The sequence below is a fragment of the Haliotis rufescens genome, unplaced genomic scaffold (assembly GCF_023055435.1).
Source record: "Haliotis rufescens isolate VD_foot unplaced genomic scaffold, xgHalRufe1.0.p SCAF_2, whole genome shotgun sequence".
NCBI lineage: Eukaryota > Metazoa > Mollusca > Gastropoda > Lepetellida > Haliotidae > Haliotis > Haliotis rufescens.
Window position 1 is genome coordinate 59,394,751 of NW_025963890.1, and position 23,551 is coordinate 59,418,301.

Sequence of the window (23,551 nt, forward strand, 5' to 3'; positions counted from 1 at the left end):
TGGAATATTGCTAAAAGTAGCGTAAAACCATACTGACTCACTCATGTATCTGGAATACTGCTAAGTGTGGTGTTATCCAACAAACAAACAAACAAACTATGACCGGATATGTTATGCTTTACGCAAAAATAAAAACATACTAAAGAAGAAATCACAGAATTTTATTCATTATAAGGTACATGTATATGTGTACAGAGGCATTGGAAACTAATATTGTGTAGCAGGTGCAGTAATGGACATATTCTACGGATATACAGCTCATATTCATTAAATATGAATATATGACTCAAAGGTTGAGGAGACCTTACTCTGTCTATTGGACCATGTTAATGATGATTGTACATAGGAGGTAGACTGAAATCACATATTCTGAATTAACAATAGTAGGTGGTTGATTTAGATAGGTTTAATATCGTACCATCGTATCATACCATGATGTCAACACACAATGACATTTAGAAAGTGGTCATTTGGATCAAATGTTATATTTGGGATAACACTTTCTTAGTAAAGTACAGATTCTAGTACCTAATCCCCTGCATACCAGCACTCAAAGTCAGCCATCAAACCCACTCGGCCTCCGAGGCTTCCACTCGGCCTCCGAGGCTTCCATTCGGTGGATGAGTGGGTTAGATTGTGCTGGGGATTAGGTGCCTCACTCTGGCAGTGTGGGTTCGAATCTCGGATGGGACTCGACCCCCCCAAAAAGTACTAGAATCTGTACCTTACGAAGGAAGTGTTATCCCAAATAATACATTACTAATATCATGTGTCTGCTCAATGTGAGAGGAAAATGCAAACCAATTTGTTGAAACTCACGAAAGCGGAAATGACAAACTATGAATCATAATCTGGTTGATGCTGGGATTCGAACCATCATAGGATGTTGGCACTGATAACATGCCTAATGGACATTAATTTGCACAGTGAATTATTGTGCATGAAGCAAATTGGTCCATCCGTCCCTGTGAAGTATGTATCCTTAAACCCAGGCAAAATATGTAAGCCTGCAGGATCATTAAGAGTGTGAAAGTATTATTTCAGGTCAAGATCAGATGTTTTTTTAAAGATATAGAAAAATATACGTCAATGAAACATTTCAAATAAAAAGATGTTACATCAAGGATTTGTTTTTTTCACAGAAAATGTTTTTCAATGTTCTTTCATGGTGAAAATCTAGATATAAGTTATAATACATTTATTCATAAAAAATGAAAGCGCGATCACATAACTGTATCAATACCTGAAAACCTTCAAAGTAAATGAGAAGAGATTTTAGTCATGTGATTCTCAAAATTCAGGTAAGAACAAGATCAAAGATAATGTTAGTTAATGTTGTGTTTGCAGCAAAGTTGTACATTAACTTAAAATAGAAACATACATCTCCACATCACTTGATACATAGTCAAGGCGTCAAGTGAGGGAGTCGGGGTACACAGAGGAACCTTGTTCCATGTTGTCCTGGATCATCCAGGGTATTTCCCCGTTCAATCATGATAGTGAGTGAGTGAGTGAGTTGGGTTTAACGGCGCTTTTAACAGTATTCCAGTTATATCGCGGTGTGTCAGCTTAATGGAAAAATGGAAAGCCCGATGTGATGCAGGTCTCAGACGTTTATAACTTAGGTGAAACCCATGAGCACGGTTATGGTGCTGACAAACCCAGAAACATAATCAGGGCGAACTGGGAATTCTAACCGCAATCATAGGTTTCTGACGTGCCCAAGGGACGCAACTCTGCACAGCGAATCGCGGCACCTTCGACGACTGGGCCACCCGTGCCCAATTCAATCATGATAAATACACTGGACACAATTGCCACAAAATCCTCATTTCAGAAGTGACACCACCATCACTCTTATCACTGGTCCTGAGAAGATTCTGGATAAGAATAGTTCAGCAACCCATGCTTGTCCTAGGAGGCGACAAACGGGATCGGGTGGTCAGGCTCACTGACTTGGTTGATGCATGTCATCGTATCCCAATTGTATACATCGATGCTCATGATGTCAATCACTGGACTGTCTGGTCCATATTCAATTATTTACAGACCGTCATATAGCTGGAATATTGCTGAGTGCGGCGTTAAACAAACAGACTTGTAATTTGAATCGGGCTCAAAGAAAAACAAGGGTGGCGATTGGGTCCAGGGTACTTGTAGCAGAATGGAGATATAATACCCAGGATAATCAAGGCTGTCGATGTCTAGGCATTGTAATTAGTGCCATGTTTAACAGCTCTAATGATAAACATCAAATATTGCAGTTAGCAGACAAGAAAAGTTGTGTTTGATAAAGAATTGACTTCAAATTGTTTTTGTGTTTATGGAGGCATACACGTAAAAAAAATGTTGTGCATACTGTGTAAATTCACGAAGACCTTCATTGGTTTCTATGTTCATAACACTATAAATGCCCAAAAAACACTGAAATCAATACTTATTAATATACATGTCAATAAAATTAATTTCACAGGCAGCTTATTTAATGATTAACAAACAAACAACTTTAGACAACAACCTCAGTGACATCGTTCTGTGCAATAATGAAAAACAAGCCTCTTCCATTCTAGTGTCAGCCAATCAGGAAGCAGTAGTCTGTTATTGGGCGTGGCATAATTGTGTTCCGGTTCATGGCAAAAACAATTGCTTGGCTAGCCAATCAAATAGCTTGCTGCTGTATAATCTGTATACTGTGAAACCTCCTTAATTCTAGAGAAAAAACTTGCGATTAACATACTTCCCGACTAATAAATAATGGGTGTGGCGTAATATTGCTGTAAATAGATAGGATTGAGGCTTCACTGTAGCTGTTGTCAAGGCAAAGCTTTGTATAGTACCTGAATAACATAGAAGCATTATTATATGAAAAACATATAAAAATCTTGTATCCTAACAAAACAGAACTAGCTCCTGCTTCATCCGACATCATCACTGGCAACCATGGCAACTAGGCACTATCTATAACCCCATAGTGTAAATTCAACTTACTGGCATAAAGACTCACTTACATTTTTTTATTGTTCCTCTATATATCTGTAGTTGTCAGAGTAACTGATTTAGTTTGAACAAACAGTAAAGATGAAACGATTCAGATTATTTACAATTTGTATGGGTATTTGTCCACATTCTCTATGTTAGCATCAACTGGAGCTATCTTGTACTGTCCGTTAGAATTGTAACTAGCTCTTACAATTCATCAGGTAAATGGTTGGTTGGTTTGTTGTTTAAGCTGCACTCAGCAATGTTCCAGCTATATGACGGCAGCCTTCAAATAATCAAGTCTGGACCAGACAATCTTGCCTTTAAACATATGTCCAGTGTTCTCGTTGCCAAGTTGACACAGTCACACATTTGACAGTCCATATGAAAGAGGTTGATAACAAGTTCAAAGAAACATAATATCATGTTCACAAAACAAACTTAATTTCTGAACTGGAAGTACATGTAAAAGATTAACAATCATTTTTGAATATTCACAGTCAATATAACAATATAAACATAACTGAAACAGCAACAAGGTAACAATTCTACCCTGACTTCGAGCAACATCTAGTTGGTCAATATATATGTTAACATTGCTCAATTTCAAGGAACCATGTAGCAAAGGAATGTTGTTCAGAAATTAATTGACCGCAAAAATAGAGTTTTGGATAGTAATTACCTATTGTGTCATTGTTAATTATACATTTACAACTGACGAGTAGGATCAGATACATTTGTTTGGTTTGTTTGTTTGTTGTTTAACGCAGCACTCAGCAATATTTCAACTATATGACGGCGGTCTGTAAATAATCGAGTCTGGACCAGACAATCCAGTGATCAATATCATAAGCATCGATCCAAGCAATTGGGATCGATGACATGCATCAACCAAATCAGCGAGTCTGACCATCCCATTAGTCGCCTCAATACTGAATAGAATCAAGGTATAACCATGATATAACTCTAAACATGGAAGATTAAACAATCTCCTACAGGTGTATTAAGCTTGGTAGTCATACATGGAGTGTTGTATTCAACAGTTACAAAATGTGTTCCTATTCTCCATGCTCCATGATTACTCCAGCAAGAGCTTTGCCATCTGTTAGGAAGGTCTGTCATATGGTTTTAAATGGTAGTGTGAGAGTTTGGTGGAAACGTATTTTATTATATCACCTTGTAAATGCCTAATCTGGCTGGAAAGCCCAAAATTGACAAAGGTCATTTATATTTACCACTTTGGTGAAACACACATTATGACTTTCATCGGGTTTGATGGTTAGGTTTGCTTTCTTTGTTTGTTGCTTGACACGCCACTGAGCAATATTCCAGCTATATGACCGCGGCCTGTAAATAGTCAAGTCAGGACCAGACAATACAGTGATCAATATTGTGAGCAACGATCCGCAGAGTCGGGGTATGAACACACGCTATGAACACGTCACTGAGTCTAACCATTCGATCCATCTTGTCGCCCCTATAAAATACATGCACAGGTTGCTGGGGAAGTATCACACACTTGTAAACAAGTGAGTGAGTTTGGTTTTACACTGCTTATAGCAATATCCCAGCAATATCAATGGACTTCACACATTGTACCCATGTGGGGAATCGAACCCGGGTCTTTGGCATGACGAGTGAACGTTTTAATCACTAGGCTACCCCACTACCCCAGTTGTATACAAGGTGTGATTCATTGTTTCTTCATGCATCTACTGACCATTAACGGGTGATTATTTGAAATATTTGCAGACAAAACACACATCCAGGGGCAACAACAACAATGTATCAGCTGAAGAGCTGAAGGTCTCAGTCAGGTTCTAGATACACACAGTCACAACTCACGTCGCTCTCTGGAATTCTGCAGATCAGCAGAAATTTGTCACCCTGTATTGGAAATTAATGCACTTAGACTACAGCAACTGATACTCAAGATACATCATCATCATCATCATCATCATCATCTAAGGTCGTGTTTTATTGACTTCATGTATCTGGGAAGCGATGGGTATATGTTCTGGAAACAAACTTAACAATAATATTCCAGTGCCCCGATTCATTGTTAGTAGCCCTAAACATATTATAACCTGTCTGTCCAAATGAGATCAGTCCAAATGAGAGGTTTACACTGCCAGAACATGACTACACAGAAAAATATTACACCTTCCAAATACCACACCCAAATTCATAATGAATTTCTTGTGAGTGAGGTGTCGGCTTCATGTGAAAGAGCAGAGTGAAGCATGCTAACAGAACATGGATTATGATCGGGGCAATCTAAATTTAAACAAAGCAAGTTATATGTTATGTGAGGTACGATTGTCATTCTTCAGGTGCTTAAGGTTCGCTGACAGAAGTACAAAAATTACATGTTAGGTTAGTGTCCATTATATCAGTATTAGAGGAATGGGCTGTCTTGTTATATCTTAATGCATATTCATATAACTATCTGATCATCGAGAAATGATCTTGTTCTAGGCCATTGGTAGATGTATTCCGTGATGCATTCTCTGCTTTGACATCTGAAAAATAAATAAATAGATCTCCCAATGAACAATGTAAACAAATGTTGAAATTAATGTGTAAAGAGGTTTATTACTTGCCCGTGAAGAGATCACCCGTTTAATAAACATACAGCTGTATTACACATTGTGTAATACCAAAACGCGTGCTTTTGTACTCTCGGAACACATTTCACGAACAAATATGGAAAGCTCTCAACATCCCTTGGCTTATTCAACGACATTGCGTGTGGAGTTGATAGATCACTGAGAGGAGCTTATGCACACTCGATGACCCCAGCAACCTTGTTTCTAGGCTGACGTCACATGGCATTGTTTCGCCGATGGATCTTGCAACAAAATTCCACAAATTACGTCATCGGGTATTGTGACGTTATTGAAAACTTTGAGGTGCAAGGCCCGTTCCACAAGGCAATCGTATTGTAGCGCTACGACAGTCGTTAGTCTGTTAAAGTATGTGAGTTGCGATAGTCTTAGACCTATGATAATTTTGTGAATTCTAAAGGTGGACCGTTGTATGGTATTAAATTAATACGTTTAAACTTTTGACGTGTTTGAAGTATTATTCTGTTAAACTCAATTGGACTATGCCGTGGATCGTGTAGGTGTCAGCCGTTCATACTCAGTATACAGCCGTTCAACAGTATAATTCTAAAAACGTTATAAATGGCAAGTAATAAATAAAATACTCAACTCGCCCCCGTGTAAAACTTTCGCTCGTCAGATACCACAACTATTCACTCGTTTCATAAAATTGGTATTACACGGGAGCTCGTTTAGTATTCTATATTTGTAGAAATTGATGTTTTTGTCTGGTTGATAGTGTTTGCTGATGTCATTTTAAGAAATCTAAACTTGCACATACGTCCATGTACTACCATGCTTGGAGAACATATATAAGAGAAGCCAAAAAACACCCACTTCTTCCATACTACTACAGTTAGTCTGTCATAGCAGACTTTTAGAAGGTGATGTGAAATGGGAGTTTAACATTGCGTTCAAGATTATTGCACTTATATAGCGATGTGTGTGTGTGTGTGTGTGTGTGTGTGTGTGTGTGTGTGTGTGTGTGTGTGTGTGTGTGTGTCAGCTTGTACTAGTCCGGACTGGTGCTGATTTATAGTGCTAGCCCACTGAGATACCAATTTAACACAAGTACCATCTTTTAACGTCTTTTGGTATGACGCGGCCGGGGATTGCACCTCGAACCTTCTGCTCTTCAGGCGGACACTCTACCACTAGACCACAGAGGTGGTCCCGACTTTTAGAAAAAGTAGACAACAATTTTGTATGGATAACAACTTCTTTATCTTACTATAAAAGCGATGTCTTGGTATAGTTCCTTATACAGTTGACAACATTCTACTGTAGATCCTAATTCCATTGTCAACAGTATAAGGATCTATACTGAAACGTCACTATCACAGTATAATTTAAGAAGTTGTTATCCATAATGTTTTTGCTGTACTTTGTTCTTTGAATTCTTTTTAGTAGTATATTATGAAATTGTCTGTGGAACCCTTTAAAGGCTGAATTTTCTATCAGGACAAATACACCTACCTGCAAGTGTGGTTACTGCCTCTATTTGCGACACGTATTGTACGACCCGCAGTGACTGCACTTGAGGCCCAAAACATGCCACTTGATATTGCTATCCTGCAGCAGAGACAGTTTAGATGAAATATCAGACATTAAGATTATGAACAAAACTGGTAAAATAAACTCTGATTTTTCTAAAATCTTTACCTTATCAGACAGATTTAGTTTTCACTTGGATTTCATTCAAAGGGAGACAACTCTACAACAATAGGGATTAGATTTGGTTGGTTGGTTTGTTGTTTAACGCCGCACTCAGCAATATTGCAGCTATATGATGTCGGTCTGTAAATAATCGAGTCTGGACCAGACAAACCAGTGATTAATATCATGAGCATTGATCCACGCAATTGCGATCGATGACATGCATCAACCAAGTCAGCGAGCCTGACCCCCGATCCCTTTAGTCGCCTTTTACGACAAGCATAGTCACCTTTTACGGCATGAATGGGTTTCTGAAGACCTATTCCACCCTGGCGTCTTCACGGGCCAGTAGGGGTTAAAGTAAAATGACTACTACATGAACTACTCGTCAAACAGAAGTTACTGTATAAATTTGTTTCAAAACAGAATGAGTGCAGATAAAATACAAATCCTGAATTTATAATGAGGGGAAAGAGGGTGCATGAGTAATTTTCTGTATATTTTATCTCATTCCTTCTTATTATGGTAATTTCTTGAAGGTGCAGAGCAGTATGGATTTGTATGGGCAAGGCAATGTGAATGTCAGTCTTCACTGAAGTCTCTACATGTCTGTACCTTGTGACAGTCCCTACACAGAAGTCTCTACATGTCTGTACCTTGTGACAGTCCCTACACAGAGGTCTCTACCTGTCTGTACCTTGTGACAGTCCCTACACAGAAGTCTCTACATGTCTGTACCTTGTGACAGTCCCTACACAGAAGTCTCTACATGTCTGTACCTTGTGACAGTCCCTACACAGAGGTCTCAACATGTGTCTACCTTGTGACAGTCCCTACACAGAAGTCTCAACATGTCTGTACCTTGTGACAGTCCCTACACAGAAGTCTCTACAAGTCTGCACCTTGTGACAGTCCCTACACAGAGGTCTCTACATGTCTGGACCTTGTGACAGTCCCTACACAGAGGTCTCTACATGTCTCTACCTTGTGACAGTCCCTACACAGAAGTCTCTACATGTCTGTACCTTGTGACAGTCCCTACACAGAAGTCTCTACATGTCTGTACCTTGTGACAGTCCCTACACAGAGGTCTCTACATGTCTGTACCTTGTGACAGTCCCTACACAGAAGTCTTAACATGTATCTACCTTGTGACAGTCTCTACACAGAAGTCTTAACATGTATCTACCTTGTGACAGTCTCTACACAGAAGTCTTAACATGTATCTACCTTGTGACAGTCCCTACACAGAAGTCTCAACATGTCTCTACCTTGTGACCCTCCTACACTACAGATCCACATGTCCCTTCCTTGTGACAGTCCCTACACAGAAGTCTCTACATGTATCTACCTTGTGACAGTCCCTACACAGAAGTCTTAACTTGTATCTACCTTGTGACAGTCCCTACACAGAAGTCTTAACATGTATCTACCTTGTGACAGTCTCTACACAGAAGTCTTAACATGTATCTACCTTGTGACAGTCCCTACACAGAAGTCTTAACATGTATCTACCTTGTGACAGTCTCTACACAGAAGTCTTAACATGTATCTACCTTGTGACAGTCCCTACACAGAAGTCTTAACATGTATCTACCTTGTGACAGTCCCTACACAGAAGTCTTAACATGTATCTACCTTGTGACAGTCCCTACACAGAAGTCTTAACATGTATCTACCTTGTGACAGTCCCTACACAGAGGTCTCTACATGTCTGTACCTTGTGACAGTCCCTACACAGAGGTCTCTACATGTCTGTACCTTGTGACAGTCCCTACACAGAAGTCTTAACATGTATCTACCTTGTGACAGTCCCTACACAGAAGTCTCAACATGTATCTACCTTGTGACAGTCCCTAAACAGAAGTCTCAACATGTATCTACCTTGTGACAGTACCTACACAGAAGTCTCAACATGTCTCTACCTTGTGACCGTCCTACACTACAGATCCAAATGTATCTACCTTGTGACAGTCCCTACACAGAAGTCTCAACATGTCTCTACCTTGTGACCCTCCTACACTACAGATCCACATGTACCTTCCTTGTGACAGTCCCTACACAGAAGTCTCTACATGTATCTACCTTGTGACAGTCCCTACACAGAAGTCTTAACATGTATCTACCTTGTGACAGTCCCTACACAGAAGTCTTAACATGTATCTACCTTGTGACAGTCCCTACACAGAAGTCTTAACATGTATCTACCTTGTGACAGTCTCTACACAGAAGTCTTAACATGTATCTACCTTGTGACAGTCCCTACGCAGAAGTCTTAACATGTATCTACCTTGTGACAGTCCCTACACAGAAGTCTTAACATGTATCTACCTTGTGACAGTCCCTACACAGAAGTCTTAACATGTATCTACCTTGTGACAGTCCCTACACAGAGGTCTCTACATGTCTGTACCTTGTGACAGTCCCTACACAGAAGTCTCTACATGTCTGTACCTTGTGACAGTCCCTACACAGAAGTCTTAACATGTATCTACCTTGTGACAGTCCCTACACAGAAGTCTCTACATGTCTGTACCTTGTGACAGTCCCTACTCAGAAGTCTCTACATGTCTGTACCTTGTGACAGTCCCTACACAGAAGTCTCTACATGTCTGTACCTTGTGACAGTCCCTACACAGAAGTCTCTACATGTATCTACCTTGTGACAGTCCCTACACAGAAGTCTCTACATGTCTGTACCTTGTGACAGTCCCTACACAGAAGTCTCTACATGTCTGTACCTTGTGACCGTCCTACACAGAAGTCTCTACATGTCTGTACCTTGTGACACTACCTACACAGAGGTCTCTACATGTCTGTACCTTGTGACAGTCCCTACACAGAAGTCTTAACATGTATCTACCTTGTGACAGTCTCTACACAGAAGTCTTAACATGTATGTACCTTGTGACAGTCCCTACACAGAAGTCTCTACATGTGTCTACCTTGTGACAGTGCCTACACAGAAGTCTTAACATGTGTCTACCTTGTGACAGTCCCTACACAGGGGTCTCTACATGTGTCTACCTTGTGACAGTCCCTACACAGAAGTCTCTACCTGTCTGTACCTTGTGACAGTCCCTACACAGAAGTCTCTACATGTCTGTACCTTGTGACAGTCCCTACACAGAAGTCTCAACATGTCTGTACCTTGTGACAGTCCCTACACAGAAGTCTCTACAAGTCTGTACCTTGTGACACTCCCTACACAGAAGTCTCTACATGTCTGTACCTTCTGGCAGTGCCTACACAGAGGTCTCTACATGTCTGTACCTTGTGACAGTCCCTACACAGAAGTCTCTACATGTATCTACCTTGTTACAGTCCCTACACAGAAGTCTCTACATGTCTGTACCTTGTGACAGTCCCTACACAGAAGTCTCTACATGTCTGTACCTTGTGACAGTCCCTACACAGAAGTCTCTACATGTCTGTACCTTGTGACAGTCCCTACACAGAGGTCTCTACATGTCTGTACCTTGTGACAGTCCCTACACAGAAGTCTCTACATGTATCTACCTTGTGACAGTCCTACACAGAAGTCTCAACATGTATCTACCTTGTGACAGTCCCTAAACAGAAGTCTTAACATGTATCTACCTTGTGACAGTCCCTACACAGAAGTCTCAACATGTCTCTACCTTGTGACCGTCCTACACTACAGATCCACATGTATCTACCTTGTAACCGTCCTACACTACAGATCCCCATGTATCTACCTTGTGACAGTCTCTACACAGAAGTCACCACATGTCTGTACCTTGTGACCGTCCTACACTACAGATCCACATGTATCTACCTTGTGACAGTCCCTACACAGAAGTCTCAACATGTCTCTACCTTGTGACCGTCCTACACTACAGATCCACATGTATCTACCTTGTGACCGTCTTACACTACAGATCCACATGTATCTACCGTTTGACCGTCCTACACTACATATCCACATGTCTGTACCTTGTGACCGTCCTACACTACAGATCCACATGTATCTACCTTGTAACCGTCCTACACTACAGATCCCCATGTATCTACCTTGTAACCGTCCTACACTACAGATCCACATGTATCTACCTTGTAACCGTCCTACACTACAGATCCCCATGTATCTACCTTGTGACAGTCCCTACACAGAATGTCCACATCCATGTCCTTGTATTCATCAGGCATCTCTGTGTTGGCGATCTCTTCATCCACGTTCTCCCACACTTCATCCATCTTCACTATGGAGTGGTTGCACACAGGGCAGGCATAGTTTCTACATCATAAACAACATCACTGCTACAATAGTGTTTTATGAGAATCGACCTACATTGGAATGATTTCTGACTTGGTGACATGGTTCCCATTGTCAGGAGGGTCTAGATGATTAAGAAAGTTTTGTGTTTGAAATTGGAGCATTTTCTAGAACTATGTGATATGATTCATCATCTTTGGCTCAATTGATCTAGATCAAAAAACTAATTTAGCTTTTGAGAAAAGTGTTGTTTGAATTCAAATTTCTATTTTTATAGAACTATTTAAGCTTTTTTCTGATAAAATATGAATCAGGATGTAAAACAAAAGTGTTACATACCCTGTCTTGAGTAGATCTGCGAAACAGTCTCTGTAAATGGAAAAAAACACATAAACAGAACATTAGATGACATAGGCTTAAGGGTAAAAGAATATCTTGTAATAAGTTCACACATTTTGAAAACACCATGTCAAGTGAAGGCACTTATCGTAATCCAGGTTAAGTTAAACCAACTCACAAAACACATTTGAGACAAGTAGGTGTTGCACAGAATTTAGGCAAACATATTTGGATTGCTACAGGTAGAGATGGAGTACGCATGTTGGGCACATGCAGGTCATGATGATGAAATTGACTACGCTACCGTGGACATGTGTGTTGCTCATAAGACTTAAGAGGTCGCTGTGACAAGTCAATACAAGAATTGTTAAACAGTTGTTTGATAGAAGTTAATTACAAACAAACATGAAATACTCATATCCCCCACCAATATGACATGTCCGGTCGTGTGCAATGCATTAGCTCCTGTGAACTATGTTCACTGGGCCTTTTTGTATTCAATACTACGAGATGTTATTATGTGCCAAGTTTGGTGAAGAAATATGGTACGGTTTTCAAGATCTGCTCCGGAAACGAGGACTACTGCCATTTTCAGCCTAAATCAAAGTCATTGCCATGGAAACTCGAGTTAATTTTTTTTTTTAAATCCCAAACTATCAAAAGACACTAGTTCACCACTAGACCTATCTATGTGCCAAGTTTAGTGAAGAAATATGGTACGGTTTTCAAGATCTGCTCCGGAAACGAAGACTACTGCCATTTTCAGTCTAAATCAAAGTCATTGCCATGGAAACTTGAAAAATAACTTTTTTTTAAAATCCCAAACTATCAAAAGGCACCAGTTCACCACTAGACCTATCTATGTGCCAAGTTTGGTGAAGAAATATGGTACAGTTTTCAAGATCTGCTCCGGAAACGAAATGTGACGAACAGACGGACGGACGGACGGACGGACGGACAGATGGAAGGACGGACTGAAGGACGGACGGACGGCACCCATTCCTATATCCCCCTTCCACTTCATGACGGGGCATCATTGTCGAACTTGGTCTGACGAGTTGGATCAGATACAGTTGGTTGGTTTGTTGTTTTGTTTAACGCTGCACTCAGCAATATTCCAGTTATATGACGGCGGTCTGTAAATAATCGAGTCTGGACCAGACAATCCAGGGATTGATATCATGAGCATAGATCCATGCAATTGGGATTGATGACATGCATCAACCAAGTCAGCGAGCCTGACCACACGATCCCGTTAGTCGCCTTTTACGGCAAGCATGGGTTGTTGAAGACCCGTCTACCTCGGGTCTTCAGGGGTCAAGGATGGCTAGAGAAGCCATGTCAGTTATAGTGCATCAAGGATTACTAATGACTCATGTCAAGTATAGAGCATAAGGTTGCTAGATGAGCCATGTCAAGTGTAGGGCACAAGGGTGGCTCGAGAAGCCATGTCAGTTATAGTGCATCAAGGATTGCTAATGACTCATGTCAAGTATAGAGCATAAGGTTGCTAGATGAGCCATGTCAAGTGTAGGGCACAAGGGTGGCTAGAGAAGCCATGTCAGTTATAGTGCATCAAGGATTGCTAATGACTCATGTCAAGTACAGTGCATAAGCTGGCTAGATGAGTCATGTCAAGAAAAGGGCACAAGGGTGGCTAGAGAAGCCATGTCAGTTATAGTGCATCAAGGATTGCTAATGACTCATGTCAAGTATAGAGCATAAGGTGGCTAGATGAGTCATGTCAAGAATGGGGCACAAGGGTGGCTAGATGATCCATGTGTGAATGAGTGAGTGTGCCTTTACGCCACTTTTAGCAATATTCCAGCAATATCAGAAACACCAGAAATGGGCTTCACACATTGTACCCATGTCGGGAATCAAACCCCGGTCTTCGGCATGACGAGTGAACGCTTTAACCACTAGGCTACCCAACCACCCCAGATGATTCATGTAAAATGATTCATGACTTGATGACATGACTGTTATGTACCTGTGAAGGAGATGCCCACAAGGCGGGACGTGGAGCTCTCGCCTGGATGTGTGGAGGAAGTCGAGGCAGATGGGGCAGGAGTCGTGGGAAACTTTCTCTACACACTACAACATACAGAGAATCTAGTATCTAGTATACCATCTAACAAGTCATACATAAATATATCGTAAGAAAAATACTAGAATCTCTTAATTAAGCATGATATCTAGTTTTAACAAAGTCCTAGCGAAAAGGTCTCTAGATATAAGAATCACTTATTTCTTCATCTGGCCGTAACTTGTACCCATAGTGTTAAAGGAAACAATAAACATTTTCACTTACAAAGTTTGAATAACATTTCAAATATTGCATGTATTGTTCTGAATTGCTATGCTAAACATTTCAAGTCAGACAGCGAAATAAATCTGTCTCTAAACAGCAACGAGGATATAGTGAGTGAGTATGGGTTTCCAGCAACATCATGGCGGGAACACCAGTTTGTTTGTTTGCTGTTTAACGATGCACTCAGCAATGTTCCAGCCATATGACAGCAGTCTGAACATAATCGAGTCTGAACCTGCCAATCCAGTGATTGACATCATGAGCATCGATCCACGCAATTGGGATATGATGACATGCATCAAAGTCGACGAGTCTGACCACTCGATCCCGTTAGACGCCTCTTACAAGAAGCATAATCGCCTCTTACTTCAAGCATGGGTTGCTGAAGACCTAACCCGGATCTTCGCATGGACACCAGAAATGAGTGGGGACACCCATGAGAGGTAACTGAACCTGGGCCTTCAAGGTGACCGCCTGTGAGTGAATGCTTTTTAATGGCACAGTCAACAATATTCCAGTTATGTCAAGGTGGCCTGTAAATATGTGGGAATGGACCAGGCTGTGAATGCATCAAGAACGACCCATGAGCCATCGTGTTATGACACATAACCTGGATATTTAGTCAACAAACACACAAACAAAAGTTGATGTCAGTGAAGATATTCAAATAGTGTCTGCAAAACTCTACACTCTGATGATTGGAACAAAACATGGTGATGTCATAAGGAGCAACATACTTGCTGAAGTCATATAATTAATGCCAGCAATAAATTAATGCGAAAAATGCAAGTGTGCCTAACTCGCATTTATATATTGATGCATTATTATCTGCTGTAGCAGCCATATTGAAGTGAGTGAGTGAGTGAGTATGGTTTGACACCGTTTTTAGCAATTTTCCAGCAATATCACAGCGGGGGACACCAGAAATGGGCTTCACACATTGTACCCATGTCGGGAATCGAACCCGGGTCTTCGGTGTGACGAGCAAACGCTTTAACCACTAGGCTACCTGACCGCCCCCAGCCATATTGAAAATCAGATTTTAACTTCTTGAACAAATTAGGGTGTGGCAATTTGTAGGAACAGGTTTCAGCTTCATTTTTCCAGTGGTCTCTGAGAAGATGTTCACATCAGACGCCACACAGTATAAGCCGGTCAAACAGGCCCTGACGTAAGTTCACTTGACTTTCAGCCTGAATACCCCATCCCTATGATAGTCAGCTCTTGCGACATGCATGAGTTGAGGGAGTGAGGATTTCCAGCTTCATACAGTACAAAGTTGTTCCGGGACCACTACAAACCTTGTGATTGTCTTTGAGCTGGTTGGCAAGACACACATCACATTTTTCACAGTGAAAGAAGTTCTTTGCTCCACCAACTCTGTAAATTGAAATAAGATATTAGAGTGAGTGAATGAATGGGGTTTCGTAATTTGCAACATTATTTCACTTGGGACAGATATTCCATAACTTGGAGTAATTATCCTTTGTATTACCCACAGTTTCTCATTGAGACATACGCTCAGTCAATCTATTGCTGTCAAATAAACCATTCCTGATGTCATGGGTGGGTGGGTGGGGGGATGAGTTGGGTTTAACGCCGCTTTTAACATTATTCCAGTTATATTATGGTGTGTCAGCTTAATGTGGGAGGAAAGCCCGAAGTGATGCAGGTCTCAGACGTTTACCACTTTGGTGAAACCCACGAGCACGGGTATGGTGCTGACAAACCTAGAAACATTATCGGGGCGAACTGGGATTCGAACTCACAATCATAGGTTTCTGGTGTGCCCAAGGGATGCAACTCTGCACAGTGACTCGCGGCGCCTTAGATAACTGGGCCACCCGTGCCACAACGGAACAATTGAAATAAACTAACCAATCAGCATGAAGCTAAAACTAAAATGCTCAGTGAGAATGACTGTGTTAACCTGTCAACAGATCCACACTAAGATCTCCAGAAATCCTAAAAATCGTAATATATGGCATATATGACACTTAATCAACATGTTTGGTCTGTTACATTCAGTGACTGGTGTAACCTGACATAATAACCATTAATGGATGGATGTACACAAAAACAGTATGAACTAATATGAACCATGTATTGCTCTCCACAGCATTGTCACCCATTGTGTGAATGTGTGAAGACTGTTTGTAGTGAACCACTGACATGGCTAATAACATGACCATTGAGTCAATGGCAACGATGACCTGCAATCAATCTAACCTTGCATTTAAGATACTCATTTCTGATTGGTTACTGAATTGGCCACATTTCCCATGTACCTCACCGAGTGATACGGTACAAGTTTCATATACCCTGTTGGGAAATGCCGAACCTCTAACCGATGTGAAAAAAAAGATTATATACTGTATTCGATGTAATAAGCACCCAGGGCGCTCTCAAAATTAGAAACAGGGGGCTCTTATTAGAATATTATTTTGGTGAGTTGAAAGATAAATTTCGTGCTTTCTGCTGACAGCCTGAACTGTTTATATACGACGGATACATTTTTCCAGAATTTAATTGCCCATAATTAAGGGTGCATATAACACACGAGTGCGTATTATACACGAATAAATAAGTCTTGTGTACATTGATAAATCGGAAGAGGTGCTAATTGGGATTGTTCACTATCCAATATATTAGCATATATCGCCGTGGGCGCTTATTAGAGCGGGGGCTTATTACGTCGAATACGGTAATCTCACCTTCTAAATGCAGTCCAGAGAACATAGCTGAGTATGAACTGCTTGTAATGAAAGGGAGATAACAGCTCCTTAGCCATACAGTTGAAGACATTTAAGATAAACTGGCGAATTTATGCAGGTAAGATAACTTTGTTGCAAACTGGTCCCCCTGGGTATGTGGTGTGATGTACCCTGTGTGAGAGCAGATATACCCTGAGCCTGCTGGCCTACCGACTCTGATAGATAGGCTCAGACACAACTACATCATACCACATACCCAGAGGACTGATCGTCAAGCAATAACATCACACTGTCAATATTTCTGGAATGGAATCCCAACATGGTGCTTCAATGGAGAAACAATGCAGTTGGTTCACTTGTTCAACACAATCATTAGTGTCATTCACCTGCATATACCACACCTGTCACTGTTCACTCACCTGCATATAACACATGTGTCAGTGTTCACTCATCCACAAATACCACACCTGTCATTATGCACCCACCTGCATATACCACACATGTCAATGTTCACTTACCCACATATATCGCACCTGTCAGTGTGCACTCACCTGCATATATCACACCTGTCAGTGTTCCCTCAACTACATATGTCAAACCTGTCAGTGTTCACTCACCTGCGTATACCACATCTGACACTGTTCACTCATCTGCATATACCACACCTGTCAGTGTTCACTCACCTGCATATATCACACCTGTCAGTGTGCACTCACCTGCATATATCACACCTGTCAGTGTGCACTCACCTGCATATATCACACCTGTCAGTGTGCACTCACCTGCATATGTCACACCTGTCAGTGTTCCCTCACCTGCATATATCACACCTGTCAGTGTTCCCTCACCTGCATATATCACACCTGTCAGTGTTCCCTCACCTGCATATATCACACCTGTCAGTGTGCACTCACCTGCATATATCACAACTGTCAGTGTTCACTCACCTGCATATATACACCTGTCAGTGTGCACTCATCTGCATATATCACACCTGTCAGTGTTCCCTCACCTGCATATGTCACACCTGTCAGTGTTCCCTCACCTGCGTATGCCACACCTGTCATTGTTCACTCACCTGCATATGTCACACCTGTCAGTGTTCCCTCACCTGCATATGTCACACCTGTCAGTGTTCCCTCACCTGCATATGTCACACCTGTCATTGTTCACTCACCTGCGTATGCCACATGTGTCAGTGTTCACTCACCTGCATACACCAAATCTGCCATTGTTCCCTCACCTGCATATACCACATGTGTCAGTGTTCACTCATCCATAAATACCACACCTGTCATTGTGCACCCACCTGCATATACCACATGTGTCAATGTTCACTCATCTGCATATATCACACCTGTCAGTGTGCACTCACCTGCATATGTCAAACCTTTCAGTGTTCACTCACCTGCATATAACACATCTGGCACTGTTCACTCATCTGCATATACCACACCTGTCAGTGTTCCCTCACCTGCATATACCACACCTGTCATTGTTCACTTATCTGCATATACCACACGTGTCATTGTTCCCTCACCTGCATATACCACACCTGTCATTGTTCCCTTATCTGCATATACCACACCTGTCAGTGTTCCCTCACCTGCATACACCAAATCTGCCATTGTTCACTCACCTGCATATACCACACGTGTCAGTGTTCACTCACCTGCATATACCACACGTGTCATTGCTCACTCACCTGCATATAACACATGTGTCAGTGTTCACTCACCTGCATATACCACACGTGTCAGTGTTCACTCACCTGCATATACTACATGTGTCATTGTTCACTCATCTGCATACACCAAATCTGTCTTTGTTCACTCACCTGCATATACCACACCTGTCAGTGTTCCCTCACCCGCATATACCACAACTGTCATTGTTCCCTCACCCGCACATACCACACCTTTCATTGTTCACTCACACACATATACCACACCTGTCATTGTTCACTTACCTGCACATACCACACCTGTCATTGTTCCCTCACCTGCATATACCACACCTGTCATTGTTCACTCACCTGCATAAACCACACTTGTCAGTGTGCACTCAACTGCATATACCACACCTGTCACTTTTCACTCACCTGCAAATACCACACCTTTCATTGTTCACTCACCCGCATATACCACACCTGTCATTGTTCCCTCACCCGCATATACCACACCTTTCATTGTTCACTCACCTGCATATACCACACTTGTCAGTGTTCACTCAACTGCACATACCACACCTGTCACTTTTCACTCACCTGCAAATACCACACTTGTCACAGTGGAATTGTTGCTTGTCCTCATCATCTAGAAGATGGCAGATACTGCAACAGTACTTGCCAAACATGATGCCACAGTTCTCACATGTCTGTTGAAACTTGAAACACACAAAAATTATTTATACACTCTCATGGTCAGAACAAACATATTGGTCTCAGTTTTCTTTATCTGAATTACATAAGTGAGTGAGTGAGTTGGGTTTAACACCGCTTTTAACAGTATTCCAGTTACATCATGGCATGTCAGCTTAATGTGGGAGGAAAGCCTGAAGTGATGCAGGTCTCAGACGTTTACCACTTTAGTGAAATCCATACACACGGATATGGTGCTGACAAACCTAGAAACATAAGTGGTGCAAACCAGATATCGAACCCATAATCATAGGTTTCTGGCGTGTCCAAGGGACGCAACTCTGCACAGTAGATTATGGTGCCTTACAAGACTGGGGCAGCCATGACCCCAATCTGAATTAAAATATTGCAAACATTGTTTCTCCTGGATGGTGAAGATTTGTGGTGTTTTTCTCTCTGTTAGCTTGCTAGAGAGAGTATTTTGGCAAGGTCAGTAGTTTCTAAGCCAATTAACAAACAGTGCAACCTCACTTATTTGTGCTAATACATCAATCTGGCATTTCAGACACATACTCAAGAAGAACAATTTACTGTAATCAGGATTGGGATCAAGACCATCCTACTGAAGTAATCAAAACTAGTTTACTTATCAGACTGCATGCCAATGTTTGTTCTAGTCAGTTCTGGGGGTCCCAAATGACAGAGAGGGCATTCTTTGATGTTTTACAAGTTGAAGTGATTTACAAGATGAGTCTGCAGTTTGTTTGTTTGTTCGCTTGTTTGCTAAGGCCTCACTCAGCAATATTACAGCTATATATGACAGCACTCTCTAAATAACCATGTTTGTATCAGACAATCCAGTGATTGATGTCATAAGAAACGATCCAAGAAATTGGGGTACGAAGACATCCAATCAGCCAAGTTACCAAGCATGACCGCCCAGTCCATTTAGTTGCCTCTAATGCATAGGTTGGTGGGGATCAGTTCTAACCCAGAATGCCCATCATCCAGTACTAAATCAATTCCTCAATCAGTGTTACTATGGTTACTTCTTCAGCTTATTGCAATTATCTTGAATTATCATTCGAATGATAAACATCAAAACCAGATTAATTGTTAACCAGATTGTGAGTCTACAACCATACAAGCTACAAACCTTTTGTCTTATCTGACATTTCAGGCACAGGACTTCCTTCACCTGCTTCCGGTCCAGTTCATGCGCCTCCTTGTCATCATGGCAGACTCGGCACATGTACACTTCGTCACAACATGGTGCCTGAAGTCAGAAATAACTAGTCCAGTGTAATTCCTAATTCACTAGTCCTCAGGGTATGTAGCTAGTTCTGATTACACGAGGCAAAAATGTTTATGATATCTACATTTACTGTCAGTTTTTTTCCCTTACAATTTGTGATAAACAGAAGCACTGAGAACTGGTTCAGCATTATAGCTCTATGCTACTAGTCATGAGGACGACCATCAGTAGATTATTACTTGTCCTCAGCACAATTTAGTTGTCTTGGGCTGGCTGATTAGCGTACATTCTGATGGCTGATACTGACATGGCCATCTTCCCGAGGCAAGGGAGTTAACTGACTGTAAAAGTCCAGTTTCCACCCTTGCCAAACTAGGCTGGTATTATGGAGGGACATTTTGGATGGACTAACAAGTCTGTGCATAGTCCAATCAAAATTGCGTAACAAAGTCGACATCCGGTTCGTAAACTTCAGTGCGTGTTCGGATGATTGCAGAATTTGCAGAGCATGGGTACCTTAAAATGGGTGTCGACAGATATTTTCCAAATCTTTTCATGTTTGTAATCAAGGTGCTCAACTGGTTTAATGCATTTTGCAAGGTAAAACCCGTTTTATTAAAAAAAATATGATTATCGATTAGATCGTCTTGACTGGGCGCCGCCGGGACATAGAAGGGACATAACTCATTTAGAGTCACTGGTGGCGCTCTGAATGAGCCTAGAAATTTCAGCCTAGTTTGGCAAGGGTGGAAATTGGACTTTTATAGCGAGTTGACTCCTTTGCTTCGGGAAGATGTGACATGATATGATTGACTGACTGACTGACTGACTGACTGACTGACTGACTGACTGACTGACTGACTGACTGACTGACTGACTGACTGACTGACTGACTGACTGACTGACTGACTGACTGACTGACTGACTGACTGACTGACTGACTGACTGACTGACTGAGTGAGTGAGTGAGTGAGCTTAATGTGGGCGGAAAGCCCGAAGTGATGCAGGTCTCAGATGTTTACCACTTCGGTGAAACCCACGAGCACGGGTATGGTGCTGACAAACCTAGAAACATAATCGCAGCAAACCGTGATTCGAACCCACAATCATAGGTTTCTGGGGTGCCCAAGGGACGCAACTCTGCACAGTGAATCGCGGCGCCTTAGACGACTGGGATACCCGTGCCCGGACATGATATGATTGAACTTAGTCCTGCACCATGACCGTGGAATATATTTATTTTATGAAAACAAAACACAGAAAAAAAACAATTTGGAAACGCATACAAAAGCAAGTCTAGGCAGCTCTAGCTAGCTCTATTCCACATATATATGAATTCAGCATAGGGAAAATTATTTTTTTATTTTTAGAGTCAAGAAGGATATTGTGTAATATAAGATTTCATATACTAAACGTTAGTCTAGATTGAACTGTATCACTTTCAATATGTTCACAGACATTCCAAGTGTTGATAAATGACAATTTAGTTGTTTATTAACACCACAGTAGGCAAATTTCTGGCTGTGATTAATTCAGGTGGGGACAGACAAACCAGAGGTTGATATTATGAGCAAAGTCCCACACAATGACCTGGGGTCAACCAACTGATTGACCATCCAATCCACATTAGTCGCCTATTTCAACTTATCTTTCCTGTTTAGTGTTAGCAACCACTGGTCACACACAACATAGAGGTAGCAGACTTGTCACACCTGGGATATTGGGCCTTACCCCTACAACTACCCAATTACCGTATTTACAGTACTATAAAGGTCTAGATATGGAACACTTTGATTTCTGCAGTGATTGAAATAAGGGGGAGAGGGGGTCCTTGAGTGAAGGACCCCCCCTTAATGATCTATTTTTAAAATTAGGGTAATGTCAACACAAGTCATACAACTTAGGAGCTATTGACAATATTGAGCTATTGAGCTATTGAGGTACAATGATAAAATACACCATGTGCAAATACTATAGTCGTACAAAAATTCATGCTTAATGTGAATGACTTCAGTAAACAGTTAGTTACATTGGATTAATACGCTAAAAGAGATAGCTGATCCACACCCTACCCCACAACTAACCCTAAGGATTGTAATGGGGTGCCTAACCCTAAGAATGCTAAGGATCAAGGAGGGGTGTTTGATCGAGCTTGTAGTCAAAACGATGTCAAACTCAAAAGTCTAAACGGACAGAAAAAAGTCAAAATGGCCACAAACCCATAGCGAAAACGGCCACACAAAAAATTCATGTCGGACACAACAGATAAAAAGTCAAAATGGCCATTTTAATAAATGAATATCCAGTGTGAGCAGGATGTGTCCAGAGTATACATGTTAGATGTTGTTATTACAATCAAATATCTTCTAGCCGAGTTCATTCTTGTTTTAACCAATGTCATCAATTTACATTGTACCAATCTATTGTGAAAACATAATTAAACTGTTATCCTAATGAGGAAACCTTTCAGTGTTTTTATTTCAAACTAATCCATTCATGAGTAGTAAAACTCTGTGCCTTTGATCAGAAAGGGGTACCTAAACCAACTGATCGTAAAGAGGTGCTTGACGGGACAGGAGATTGAAGGGCTAAGGGCTAAGAGGCTAAGAGATAGGGGTAACCTACCCTTACCGGAACACAACTAATTTGTTAAGCAAGAGCCACAGTTGGCATCCTCAGCCTATTAGCGCTACCTTACGATGCACCTGCATTGTTACCTGAAAATCTCAAAAATGATTTATTGTGGTCTTGGTTAAATATTGGTGGACACTACCATCATTACACACTAGCAGTATACCCGTGTTAACAATGACCCCATCAGCTTCGTTTAACATGTGACATGGTTATCATGCCATTAAAAATATAGTTATTAAAACTTCAATCCATAGATGTATTATAGATATGTATAGAGCAGGTTCTAATAATCTGAAAGTAAACAGAAACCTTTCAGTTCTGCATGGCCGTAGGATTTTCTAAAAATCTTTTTTACATTTTTCAGCTGAATTATGTCAGCAATGATCTTTCATTTTTATGGCCCTTCGAAATTGTTTAGGTAACAAACAGCTCCTGGAACGTTCAGACAGTCGACTCTT

The 23,551-nt window shown here is 41.2% G+C and overlaps 1 protein-coding gene across 2 annotated transcripts in view; it reads right to left on the reverse strand.

The window, feature by feature from the left end:
* Positions 1 to 147: 147 nt before the first annotated feature.
* Positions 148 to 23,551, reverse strand: part of LOC124141968 (RING finger and CHY zinc finger domain-containing protein 1-like) — a 52,699-nt gene continuing 29,295 nt past the window's right edge. For both annotated transcript variants that reach the window (XM_046510189.2, XM_046510179.2), the window contains exons 2-9: positions 20,361 to 20,480; positions 19,112 to 19,230; positions 15,433 to 15,511; positions 13,811 to 13,914; positions 11,818 to 11,847; positions 11,355 to 11,499; positions 7,062 to 7,157; positions 148 to 5,501 (exon numbers count right to left, since the gene is read on the reverse strand). In XM_046510189.2, the coding sequence (XP_046366145.1) occupies positions 7,083 to 7,157; positions 11,355 to 11,499; positions 11,818 to 11,847; positions 13,811 to 13,914; positions 15,433 to 15,511; positions 19,112 to 19,230; positions 20,361 to 20,456 (648 nt within the window). In that variant the 5' untranslated portion in view covers positions 20,457 to 20,480 and the 3' untranslated portion in view covers positions 148 to 5,501; positions 7,062 to 7,082. The remainder of the gene's footprint in view (positions 5,502 to 7,061; positions 7,158 to 11,354; positions 11,500 to 11,817; positions 11,848 to 13,810; positions 13,915 to 15,432; positions 15,512 to 19,111; positions 19,231 to 20,360; positions 20,481 to 23,551) is intronic.